General features: G+C 30.4%; 1 protein-coding gene across 3 annotated transcripts; it reads left to right on the forward strand.

The window, feature by feature from the left end:
- Positions 1-1,889: 1,889 nt before the first annotated feature.
- LOC109812471 (protein IQ-DOMAIN 29) lies at positions 1,890-8,030 on the forward strand. 3 transcript variants are annotated; one of them, XM_029274222.2, is made up of 7 exons: positions 1,890-1,953; positions 2,476-2,620; positions 2,876-3,127; positions 4,708-4,896; positions 5,063-5,143; positions 5,998-6,997; positions 7,738-8,030. In XM_029274222.2, exons 2-7 carry the CDS (start codon positions 2,525-2,527, stop codon positions 7,767-7,769), a joined length of 1,650 nt encoding a protein of 549 aa, XP_029130055.1. In that variant the 5' UTR covers positions 1,890-1,953; positions 2,476-2,524; the 3' UTR covers positions 7,770-8,030. The 3 variants fall into 3 exon arrangements, with proteins under 3 accessions (XP_029130055.1, XP_029130054.1, XP_020232033.1); XM_029274221.2 differs by lacking the exon at positions 1,890-1,953 and adding an exon at positions 1,980-2,265; XM_020376444.3 differs by lacking the exon at positions 1,890-1,953 and adding an exon at positions 1,982-2,265 and having other exon boundaries at positions 2,900-3,127.
- Positions 8,031-13,673: the final 5,643 nt, after the last annotated feature.

Here is a 13,673-nt window from a genome sequence, read left to right on the forward strand (position 1 = left end):
GTATATATGATCTAAGAGATATGAACTTTCAATCTAACGGTTGGATTTACAAAATTCACATTTAATATAAAAAAATTATTGAGTAGTGTAATACTTAGTAAAAGTTACACCGATGTAATTATAACTCCCCTATATATATATATTACCACTTAATCTGCGAAACAATTAACATAAAATTATTCTAATTTAAATAATATTTTATATAATTATATTAGATACTTAAAAATATTGTCATTCATTATAATCCAATCCGATATAAGTTGGATTGTCCATACATATAATTTTATATCAAAATAAAAAATAATATTTGTTTTCTTCTCTATCTCACATTCTCACTTTTTCTTCTAAATAAAGTATAAATATGCTCAATGAAACTTTTTTTTTAATATGTTCAATAAATAAATTATATTTAATTACTATATTATTTAACTTGAAAAATTATTTTAGTAATTTTGAAATAAAATCTTAAAAACTAAGGTTGTGTTTGGATTGAAGGATGAATTTAGGAGAGTGGAAAAGGAAAAATTTGAAGAGAAAGAGAGTGGAAAGTGAAGTTATTTGGATTAAGGGAAAAATAGTGAAAAGTGAGTGGAAAGTTTGTGAGAATTTGTGTAGAAATTGATTGATGTGATAGATAAAAATTAAAAATTTAATAGAAGAATATGTAATTTACACTTTTACCCTTGAATTAAAATTGAGTAGAATATTATTTATTGTAAATAATAATAATTACAATAAAATTATATTAATAAGTATAATTTATTAAAAGAATAATAAATAATAATAATAATAATAGTAAATATTAGAAAAATAATAAGAATCATAATAAATAATAATGATACTAATTATAATAAATAATAATAATATTAATAATAATGATAATAATAATAATAATATTTATAATAATAAATAATAATAACAAAATATATTATGATAATTATGTATGCCACCATAATCGATTATGTGTCATGCATAATCAATTATGCTGGTTGGGGTATTATCGGGTTTTTTCATTTTTTACGTAGTTTTCATCTATTTTCTTTACAATTTTGCGAGGAACGACAATGCGGGATCTTTCACTTTTCTTTTAGTGCAAATCAACGAAAATAAACGTCAAATTCTTTTACCTTTCATTGTTCGTGAACAATAAATCCCAGAAGGGGCTTAAAGATCAAACACGGTGTTAGGAAGGGCACTAAAATATATAGAGTTGAAAATGTTAGGAAGGGCACTAAAATATATAGAGTTGAAAATGTTTAATTAATATTGTATCCATCATTGCAACATGACAAAAGACACCTCACTTTCGAAATGACAAATGATTAGATGGATTGCAATTATCATAACAATCACCTTTCTGAAAAGTATACTAAACTTCACAATTTTTAGCACTCTCTCGGACATATTTTTTTATTCGTTAACGGTGTAAGGTCATGAAAGTTATATCTTTAAAATTTAAATTTTAAATATAAAATAAATTATGTTAAGAAAAAAAATATTTATTTTGTATGTGTTTTTGGTCTTTAACTTCCAACAATATGAGACGTAAATTTTGACTATCATTGATTAAAAAATGTATATAAAAAACTGTCATTTTGTTCCAAAAAAAAAAGCTGTCATTTTATTATATGTTTAAGAATTTGATTCTTAATAACATCTTCAAAGAGATCACTTATTATTTTTTTATTCATTAAAATTATACCAACATTAAAGTTTGAGCATATTATCAATTCCTACCACTAAAACGATCATAGTGAAATCACCTCCTTTAAATGAATTTACGAATTTCATGTTAATCTATGCTCTCAAGTCTCATCTGAGTGATATTCGATATACATAATATATATATATATATAGATAAAATAAACGTGATCTATTTTGATGATAGTTGAAACATGAAACCTCGAGGGAGGTATCTTGCAGTTGGCAATGCAGGGTGTCTTGAATTACATAGTACACTGTCACTTCTGTCGTTTCCTTAATGACTGCCATGTTACTCTCTCTAATTAATTTAATTTCCTTCTTCTAACTTCAGAGTTCACTTCTACCTTCTCACACATCATGCATTCCATTTCACCACTTTCTCACTCACTCTCTCGACCCCTTCCCTTCTCATTGGCACCAAACGTTTGTGTTTTTCCTCATTCCACTGTTTTCTCATAGGAAATCGTGCAACGTGACTGAACCATTTCTGCTTCTCTTTGACTTCTACTTCTTGTCCTCACTATTGAGTCCAGTTTTTTTTTATTTTAAAAATTCCTTGTGGTAATTTTCTGAGTGGAACTGCCACTGTTTAAATTTGAGATAATTAAAAATGTTACCTTATATGAGACATTAGTGATTTTATTTTTATGGTGGAATTAAATGGGTGGAGTAAGATGTTGTTGAAAGAAAAACGATTTGAAGTGATCTTGCTGTTAATGGTTTTACTGAAATTTTACTAATAAAGGGTTCTGTTATATATGGTTCTTGCAGATTTTGATATTTGAATAGCGGGGTTTCTGAAGTGTTGATATTTGCTGTGATGGGAAGACAAAGTCCTGGAAAATGGATCAGAAACTTACTTCTGGGGAAGAAATCATCATCAAAGTCCAAGTCTTCTAGAGAGAAACATATTTATGTGAGTCTTTTTTGGCTTTTGTGATTGGGATCAGTATTAAACTATTAATTAATGTCTATAGTATAAAAATAGTATAAAGGGCAGATTTTTAACTGGTCGGAATTTACACATGCAGCATTAAAGTATACATTTTTGTTCTTTAATCCACATTATTGATCATATGTAAATGCCTAGAGTGAAAAAGCTTTTCTGGAATATATGTAGATTTACCACTCTTTTGTGTATTGACTGTAACTGTAACATGCAATTTGTAAGTGTGATTTCAATTCTGTTGTAAAGAAACCTTCAAGTAACAAGGATGTTCTGGTGGTGTCTTCCGAGGCATCCATGTCTACTCCAACATCTGGAGCTAATAATGCTACTAAAGGAGTGCTATCAGAAAAGGAAGTAGTTAGTATATCATCAAATGCACGATCTCTTTCTAATTTTGGTTCTGGGGACCATCATGAGAAAATCAAGCTAATAAAAGCAGCTATAATAGTTCAGGCTGCTATCAGAGGCTATCAGGTATTCACCTCTTAAATTTATACAATATTCTTTGGAAGTTATTATGTTCATTATAAAATTTCTAAATACTTTATTTTGTTACTTTTTTTGTTTTCGTACAAATTATTAGAGGGAAACCACTTTGTTCCGGTAACAACATATAACTACATTTTTCTTTTCCAAGTCTTTGGTGCTTAATGTTTATTATTCTGTCTTTGCTGTCTTGTGCACCCTTTTCTCTCTGAAATTTCATGAAGCTATTGATGATAAGTAAATATGATCTCTGTTTAACAATCTTTTGTCATCCGTAATTTTTTAAACAGAATTTTACAATTGTGTTTGACTTGAATTTTTCTTTAGTCCTAATTATAAACAACAATTATTAGTTTTAAAAGTTACTCATAGTTAAATTTCTTTTATACTTTTCATTTATTGTTAATTATATTTTTTTATAGATTTACTTATAACTAACATTAAATATAACAATCATTTAAAACAAATGATATATTTGAAATAAAACTTAAATTTATGGTACAATTAATTCAAAGTAATCATATTAATTACTTTTCTTGGTTTTGATAATTTATCATGTGTTGTATATAATCTGGAGTGGAGGTAGTATCTTTTATGGAGATATCCAATCCAATACTGGTTTCAGATTACTTATCCTGAGAGTATTCTACTAATATATCAATTTTCTTTTTCAAAAAATTAAGTATATATATGAATTGCACCATGTTTCTTGAGTTACGATTTTTATGAATTGGATTGGAATTTTGATACATATGATATGATACATTCTGTTTTTCAAGAGTTAATACTCGGAGATAGAAGAATGACATATACAGTGATTATAAATGCACGTGGACTTCCTGCTATTTTGAAGTTCTATAAATTTGTACTAGAGTATCCCAGCCACATCATATCCTACATTTTTCTTTTCAACTTTCCTGTTTATCCCATGTCGTAGCTGTGTGTATGGTGAATCTGGTAAAAAGTACTAGATATAAGTTATTTGGCATTTTTTTTTTCATAGTTCTTAATCTTTTAATCTTTAGATATTAAGCAAAATTTCATAATAATATGGTCGTCTAGCTGACATTTGTTATATTAGATGATGCATCGCAGTGTAAGTTATGACTATTTAGAAGACCTTGAGGGGAGTCCATTTGTTAGAAATGTTGACAGATATCAATTACAAACATCACTGCAGTCATGTAGGTTTTAAAAGTTTTCTGAGTTGAAAAATATTTTTTTTTTTCCCTTTATAGCTATTAGCCATGTTTGTTCAGCATTTTATTTATGATTAATATTTGGAATTTCCCTAAATATATTTAGTCATGGTAAATAACATCGTTGAAACTTTGGTCTTTAACTAAGTTGAATGATATCGTGTGATCTATGTAGTTGACCTCACCTAGTAAGATAAGGCTTTAATGTTGTTGTTATTGTTTGCATTTATGATATCATAAATTTAACCATAATTTATAAACTATGACTGCAAAATTCAAATTTCATAAACACCGATTCCTCATTTGGAAGTTTGAAATGTATGGTTTATGAATGCATAAAGTGATTCCTATATTATTACTCAATTGAAGGCGCGTGGGACATTTAAAACTCTCAAAGGTATCATACCACTACAAGCTTATATTCGTGGCCACTTGGTTCGAAGACAAGCTATTTCTGCTTTATATTGTGTGAAGTCAATAGTTAAATTTCAAGCATTGGCTCGTGGTTACAAGGTTAGGCACTCTGATATTGGGCTTGCAGTTCAGAAAATTTTTAAGGTAAACATGTGGTTTTTTTACCTAATTTTTTTATTAGACATTGGTTTTTCATTTAATCAATATTTGTGCGTCACATTACATAGCATAGATGACAAGATAAATTTCATCAGTTACCTTCTTTACCTTCTATGCATCAACTAACTGTTTCAATATTTTTTTTGCTCAGGATACTAAATTTCCAAATTCAATTGGAGTAGTTACATCCACACAGGCAATGATGCTCTCAGATAATATCTTTGTTCACAAGGTAGGAAGTATTTTGGTCTAATATACAAAGTTTAACTTGGCTTTTGTTCTGACTTTAAATGATATCATATAGCTTATTGAGTTTACTAAAACTAGAATCAAGATGTTATTATCAATTTTACGATCCATGAAGGTTATTACCCCCAACAAATATTAATTATTGGTTCTCTTCCTGCTAGCACAGAGCTATTTCTTTTTCAGTTTGCTGTAATAGTATGAATTGCCTTAAACGAAGACAAAATAGGATTATTTTTTTTTTAAATTTTCTTTTTCTCATGTTAAATATCCTATATGATTGACTTCTACTACCCTTGTTTAGATTGCTACATTCATCATCACGTTTCACACCATTTTATATTCATTATTTTCTTCAACTTTTTCGCTTTCCTCTGGTCATATTGGTTGTATTCTCATAGTTCCTATCTTTTACATGTTTTGTGAATCCTGACAATAATGTGCTACAAAATTTTCCTGGTATTTGTTAGTATACGTATGACTACAGTTATTTTTGGATATTGAAATGGCAATCCTCATGTTCTCTCTATTAATTGGAGGTTTCTAGCTCAGCCTTTTATCGGTTAATTACTAAATTCATGCACTCATTTACTGATATGATTTATGAAAATGACTTGTATTCATTATAATAAAAACAAAATTGGTGCCTGATTGATTGCAAGTTGCTAACTATTAGCATTTTATTGGTCAATCATTAAAACTCATTTACTGATATGATTTATGAATATGAATTGCATAGCAAAGGTTGAGAATGAAGGATGGTAGTCCTTTTCTTGTCCTTTATCCTTTTAAATGTTTTTGTTTTAGATAATAACTTATAGCACACATTATCCCTTTCAGCTTCTGGCATCATCACCCTCTGTGGTTTCTCCATATCTCAAACACAATGCTGGTGAACCTAACTTGGCTTGGGAGTGGCTTAGCCGCTGGACGAAATCACACTTTTGGCTACCTCTTCCAGAAGTGCAGAAACCTGATTCAATGTCTGATAAGAAAAATGGAAGCTGTCAAACAACTGAAACTAAAGAGGGACAAGTCAAAAGAAATGCCAAGATAGCACCTGCTGTGAGGGTTGGTGATGATTCAGTTTCAGATTCTAACAAACATAAACGGTCTCCCAAAAAGGATTCAAACCTCCCATTGCATTCATCCAAGGAACATCCACAAAAGGAACATGAGAAAAGAAGTTCCAAAAAGTATCAAATTCAGAATGTTTCTAATAAATCCGAGGTTGCTACCAAGAAGAGAACACACATCACAAGAAAAGTTTCACATCATGCAGTTAATGATGTTCCAGAGGAAGATGCTAGTGCTTCTCCAGAGACGATGAAAGATTTGTCAATGTCAAAGTTAAAACAGTCTGACATTGAGAAAAGTCTAGGAGATCAAGCAGAAGAGAATGAAAATGAGTCATGTAATGATACTAATCCTCACTTGCAATCTAGTTTGATGAATGTAAAAGATGGAGGAGTCATTGAGGACTTTAATGATGGTGAAAATTGTATCAACAATGTAAACTCTAAGAATTTCCAGAGAAGAGCTTCCCTACCTGCTAATTTTTCAGATCATGAAAATGTGTTACATAGTAACACTCCAAGAGCACTTCCCAGTTATATGGCTCCAACTGAATCTACAAAAGCCAAGCTAAGAGGCCAATGCTCTCCAAGGTCTGCTAGTGATTTGGTAGATGTAAACAGTTTAACTCGGCGGCTTTCACTTTCATCTTCGCTTAATGGCAAATTAGGTCCATTCTCTCCACGAGCAGATAGATTGGCAGTCTTGAGCAGCAAAGGAATGATGAGGACTGACAGATCTCTATCATCTTCTAGGGATGGAACTGGTAAGAATTTATTTTAGGATTTTGCACCTTTTTCATCTTTTGATGATGAGATGAACATTTGGTATTAAATTTTAGCTTTGCAATTCACTGAGTTTGTAACAAATGGTTTTGGAAATGCAAATACAATGACTTGCATAGACAGACACATACATTCATCTACAGAAACACAAGCTGAATTGCATGCTTATAAGTGGCTTTGTCATGCATGCTTATTTCTAATCTGTTTCAGGATTTGGGCTAGTCTTCATGTTTTAAAAGGATATGTTTGATTTATAACGAATAATATGATGCCTGTGTTAATATCCTGCTTGACAGTATTTGATTCTCTCTCTGCATATAAAGGAGGTGTATCAAGTGAAAACTCTTCTTAAAATACAAAACAATGAGATTGAGAACTAGTAATCAGAATCATACATCATACATAGATGTTAATATTAGAAGTTAATTACTACTTAAAAAAGTTACCTACATTTTTGTTTTTAATCTTGACTATTCAAATATGATGTAATGATATAAATATTCGGAGTTCTTATTTCTCACAATAAGTTTTCATTTGAGATGCCCTCTTTATACATAGATAGAGAGAGAGAGCAGTTCCGTGTACTTGAAATTAATATAAGAAGTTTTTTATTTTTTCTGTATCCCTGAATGATGTGGACTCTTTACAATAGCAGTGAACTCTGCTTGAAGCTTTAACTTTTGCACTCATCACTGTGTTACGTGGATATTATCAATTTCAGATAAGTTGACCCAACCTCAGTGGCGAAGGTGACTTTACCTAAGCTTTCAGATAAAAGATGCTGCATGGAGATAAAATCTTAGTCTTGTGAAATATATGCTGACTTGCGTTACATCATTGTGCCTTTCTTTACTCGTCATTCTTATTTGTGATCATCAATATTGATGCATATACATTGTGTAATCAGAGACTATCAAATGTTGGCGGGTATATATTAAGGAATCTTAGCTTTGTGATATTGTACTGCTCAGACAATTATTTCTAGGAATGCAATTATTTCAAATTTAAAGAATATTTTTTTGGATCAAATGTGTAATCCGGAATCAACATTGGATGACACAAGTGGTAGTAGCTTGTGTCTCTTAACCAAGATGGTTAGGGATTGAATTTTGATCTTAAATATGGAATAGATTATGTTGGGAGAAGAATACTCATTTTATCTGTGTTCACGATTCTCGGTAGAGATTAGTCACTACTTCCAGTAATAAATACTTTATATAAATACCATGATTAAAAAAAAATACGTGTAATCAGTAATGTTGTTACTGGTAGAGTGCCAATATGATGTATGTAATGTTTTAGCATCATAGATGGAATCTTAATAAGTGTTGAAAACAAAACATGAAAAACACAAGTGTATGACTAAACAAAATATAGAGGTTTAGATTAGAAAATCTGCGATATCACACAAAAAATGCAAAAATTGATCTGATATATTTAATTTATGAACTCAATTTTTCACATTTTGATAGTGTTTACAGCAAGTACTTAAATATTAAAACTAACTAACCCATTGGGTAAAACAAAAAGCAAAATATGACTAAGTTAACAAGTAAACATCACTTGCTTGCACAACTTACTTTTTCTGAACATAAGCAACCTTTAATCAAACTAACAAGCAAAACATAAAACTATAAAGACTTCAAAATATTTAATTATGATAGTGGAAAAATCTCAACTACTAACACTCCTCCTTGAGATTTTTGTTCATCACTTTAAGCTTTGATCTTTATCATCCTTTACACTTCTTTGTTGGATCTCTTTCAAGTAGATGAGTGTGGAGAAAAGATAGACCCTAGAAGGGGAGGGGGGGTTAAATAGTGTATATTAAAAACTCGCACGTTTGTAAGTCAGTGAAGTAGTATCTATGACAAACGAAGTGTTAGCAAGAGTAATCAATTAACATAAGAAGTTTTTATACTGATTCAGCTCAATCGTCAAGGCTACGTCTAGTTCTCAATCCAATCAGCTTGAGTTCAACAAAATTTCAATGAAGTCACAAGTATTCTTTCACTAAGTCACTTCTGTCTCAACACAAGTGTTCTTTGACTAGCTTCTTCAAGTCACTACCTAAGTATTCTTTTAATAAATAAGTATCTTCAGGCTCAACTCCAAGTATTCTTTTATAGACAAACGTCTCCAAGCTCTACTCTATAACATGGTTATAAAGGTATTATAAGGTTGTTGTTGTTGTCTCTTTTAAACATGACTACAATGAAAGTTTAAGCACAAGAGATCTTTTGAAGATGATTTTCTATATGCATGGTTCTCTCTTGTGTTGTATATGTTCTCTATATGTATTCTCTTGAGTTCCAAAGCTTTTTATATAGTATCTTTGAAAGAGATGACTGTTGTAACTTATTGAGTTTGATTTACAAAACTGCTTCATCTTACTCCTTTGTTTGATCTAGAGAAAGAGAAGAAGTATTTGTTGTTGTATTAAATGCTCCAATTAATGTCTTTCACCAAAATGTACTCCATATCTTTGATAGATTAAGCTATTTATCAAAGTAGAGCAACAAAGTGGGAACAATAGGAAGTAAAATAAGTGTGTAGCAAGGATGTAGTACTATTCATGTGCCTTTTTCGTCTAATTCAAGATCTTTGTCCTTTGTTCTAATGCCCTAAATGCCTTTATACAAATTTAATAGAATGTGAGTTACAAAACAAAAAGAATTTGTTTGTTAAGGTATAAAGCGTTCATTTGAAAATTCAAACGTGTCAGTCATAATAAATAATAGATGTTAAGAACATGACAAACAATTGTATGCTTCATCTATTTGTTTCGTCTTATAGACGCTATTTCGTCTTACATAGTCTAAAATAACGAGTTTTTGAGAGTGTTTTCTTGCTGAAAGATGTAGTATTTGTTATCATTAAAACTTATGAAAAATGAGGAATCTAAGATTGTCTTTAGACTTAATAATGAGCATCAATAGATTTAACATCTTCGATCTTAACATTAATTTTCTCACTTGAAATAAGAATCCTTGTAACTTTCTTAATACACTTTCCATCTTGAAAAACCTTTTCCATGAGAGTTTCAGCAACATTATCAACATTGTTCTTCTTCATAAAATTTACTGTTGAGTTGATAAGAATAAGTACAATAATTCTAACTAAATTTTTCCAATTAAAAAATTTATTTCCTCCATTGGCCAAAGTTATAACCATGATTGTTATAGCTTCCATGACCCATAAAATAGGATTTTTTTATAAATCCCAAAAGCTTGGAAACCTTATTTTCTTTCTTCTCTTCAAGTTTGTTGTTTCCAAAGGTGGATATCTCTTGAGTAGCTTCTACTATGAACCCATTTAAATCACATTTTAAATTCTAAAATGTCTATTCAAGTAACCAATTTTTCAAATCTTCATTTTTATTTAAAACAACATGCACGGCGTTTTTCTTCCATTCTATTGAAAAACTTTTATCTCTCATTTTAATAGACATAAACTCACACTCGAAAGGGTCAAAAATGGTGCATCCATATTTTTAAAACACAAAGAATAATTTTTTTCAAGCATTTGTCCTACACTCAAAAGGTTTTGATTTATTTCAGGCACAAATAAAACATTTGAAATATATTTGATACCTAAAGGAGTTTCAAAAGTAACAACTCCTTTATCTATGACATCAACACTTTCTCAATTGCTTATGGTGACTTTGAAGATTTGGGACTGATTTAATTCCTTGAAAATTGCAGTATCATGAGTCATATGATTTGTACATCCATTGTCTATGAGTCATGTCTCTTTGCTTTTACTCATTGAATTAGATGTAGCAGCAAATATATGTTCCTCATGTTGTTTTTCATGCTCCACAATTTGAGCTTGTTGTTCTTGTGGTTTTTTTATATTTTATTTTTTATTTTTTACAAACCTTCTCCACATGACCAAACTGATTGCAGATCCCACATTTAATGTTTGGCCTAAACCAACAAAAATTTTCAGTATAGTTGTTCTTCTTATAGTGATGGCATGGTGGAAACTTGTTTTTCCAACCTTTTCGTTGTTGCTTTTTTTCCTATTTTTTGTCTCTTGTGTATGCTATAAAAGCACATTCAGTATTTTCTTCCATCCTTAAAAATCTTCGTTATTCACTAGCTTGTAGAGCATTGACAAGCTCTACAATTGATATTTGAGAAAAATATTTATTTTCTTCAAGAGAAAAGATTTTGGATTCAAACCTCTCCAGAAGACACACTAAGATTCTTTCCACAACATGTTGATCACTAAGTTTTTCACCAAGTAATTTGATTTGGGTAACAATCTTTAAAAGTTTGTCAGTAAAATCTTTAACAGATTCACTTTCTTTCATTTTTACGGCTTCAAACTCTCTCCTTAGGTTTAACACCTACATTCTTTTTATTCTTTCGCTCCCTTGGAATTCCTCCTACAGCTTATTTGATGCCTCTTTTGTTGTCTCAAGAGTCAGAATCTTGATAAATACATCATCATGTAGTGCTACCTATATAATGGCAAGAACTCTTTCTTCTTTCATCACTTCATCATTGTGACTCTTCATTTGAGCTATTGTTGGTTTTTTGGTAATGGAGGTGGATTACTTCCATTTTCCATTATAGCTCACAAACTTTGAGCTCTTAAATAAGTCCTCATTTTTGCAGCCCACAAGTAATAGTTTTCACCTACAAATATAGGGGGTGGAGGTAAAGAACTACTACCATAAGCCATTTTTTAGTTTGAAGGTTTTTTGTTGTTGTTGTTGGTTTTCTCTTTTTTCTCTCTCACAAGCCTTTAAAGATCAATAAAGCTCTTGATACCATGTTGAAAATAGAACATGAAAAACAAAGGTGTATGATTGATAGCGTTTCCGAGTCATTATCAAATAAAACTAGGTTTGTCAAAAATATTGTAATACAGATAACTAACCTAGGTCATCTCTCAAGGACGCAAGTTCATTCTATTTTTGGTTTTTATCGTGTAATTGAGTTAGGTTTGAGGGGTTTTGTTCAAACAGATTGTAAACAACAATACAAAAAATAGAAGATGCAATCTCAACACAAAATTTCAATATTATCAAATATCAGTTCAAGGTTTCAATTCCTACAGTGTAATTTCCATTGCTCACAACAAATATGAATTCTTAATCAACCTAATTCAATTTGAAATTAATCAATACAGAAATCTAAATCTAGATTATGAATTCCATTAAAACAAGAACTACAATCGCAAACTCTAAATCCTAACAAAATTCAAGAACAGTAATTGAATTGAATTAGGTTGATTTAGGTTATTTCAAATTTGAAATTGCATCTTCTCATTTTTGTTTAAGATTCAAAACAAAAATTTAATATCATGAAAAACGAAATTATCCTAAACAGAAAAGAGAAGAGGAAGAGAGAATTCGTACAACAAAAATTTGGAATTCAAATTTACCATAGTTCTTGAAACCGTAAATTGATCTCATAATCATGTTGCTTCAACCAATTCAAGTGAGAAAAGAGAAATTTCGTGAGAGAGAAGAGAAAGAAAGAGAGTTGAGAGAAACTGAGAGAAACTTCTTGAGCCAAAAATCTCAAATATGAAAAATGAGAAAAAAAATTAAATGCAAAGAGTCATTACATGTATTTAAAGACAAAGTAATGAGTCTAAACTAAGGGTCCAGCCCACTAATTACACTCCTAAAGCCTAATTAACTACAACTAAACAGTTTTAAGACAAGCTGAAAATTTCAGTTCAGAGCTGCGAGCTTGAGGCGCAATTTTGGGCTGGAAAACGTCTTAATTGAGTTTTTCTTCAAACATAGAAGTTTTAGATCTCCCTCTTATCTTTCTATGGACACCAAATTTTCCCAATTCTGAGTTGTATGGCTCCAGAGAAGGCATGCACAAGAAACTGTGTCAAAATAGGAAATTATTGCAGAAATTTAGTAAAATTTACAACTAAATCCTAAACGACTCACTAACACAAATTTAAACTAATACATGAATAAAAGAAATCAAATAAGGTAAAAAAAATGTAAAGAAAGATGTACTAAAATATGACTATCAATGAGTAAACAAAATATAAAAGTTTAGATTAGCAAATCTACAACATCACACATACAAAAGGGACAGAAACTAATTTCATATATTTAAGTTATAAACTCAACTTTGTACACTTTGAAAGTGTTTGCAGCAAGTTCTTAAATGCTAAAACTGATTAACCCTTAATTGTGTAAAACAAACAATAAAATATGACTAAGCTAACAAGCAAACATCATTTGTTTGCACAACTTAACTTTTCTTAACATAAGCAACATTTAATCAAACTTACAAGCAAAACAAAAAATTACAGACTTTAAAATGTAACGACCCGCCATGGTCTCTACACTTAGTGGAATCGCACTACTGTTAGTGAACTAAGAGAAATATTAAGTTGGATAACTCATACATACAGGTATAAATAAGAATGAAAATAACTAAGTTTTTGGTTATAAAATAGAACACCATATATATAGACAGTCATCCCAAAAATAATATGACTCTAGTGCCGGTCAAGCATAGACGAAACCGTTACCCAAAATGATAACTCTAACACGAGGATCAAACTCCCCATTTTGCAGCGGTCACCCCAACTCCGAGCTAGCCCTGACCTGCTCCCATATAAGGTATGATCATCGCAGTCCATCCACATGGAAATAGAAGGGTAAGCTAG

Source organism: Cajanus cajan, chromosome 3 (genome assembly GCF_000230855.2).
Source record: "Cajanus cajan strain Asha chromosome 3, NIPB_CcT2T_4, whole genome shotgun sequence".
Taxonomy (NCBI): domain Eukaryota; kingdom Viridiplantae; phylum Streptophyta; class Magnoliopsida; order Fabales; family Fabaceae; genus Cajanus; species Cajanus cajan.

Bases quoted from the DNA above. Each gene is read 5' to 3' on its own strand.
- LOC109812471 (XM_029274222.2), top strand. From the start codon at position 2,525: ATGGGAAGACAAAGTCCTGGAAAATGGATCAGAAACTTACTTCTGGGG. The intron at 5,144-5,997 runs GTAGGAAGTATT...TATCCCTTTCAG, and splicing joins ATAATATCTTTGTTCACAAG to CTTCTGGCATCATCACCCTC. The intron at 6,998-7,737 runs GTAAGAATTTAT...TATCAATTTCAG, and splicing joins ATCTTCTAGGGATGGAACTG to ATAAGTTGACCCAACCTCAG.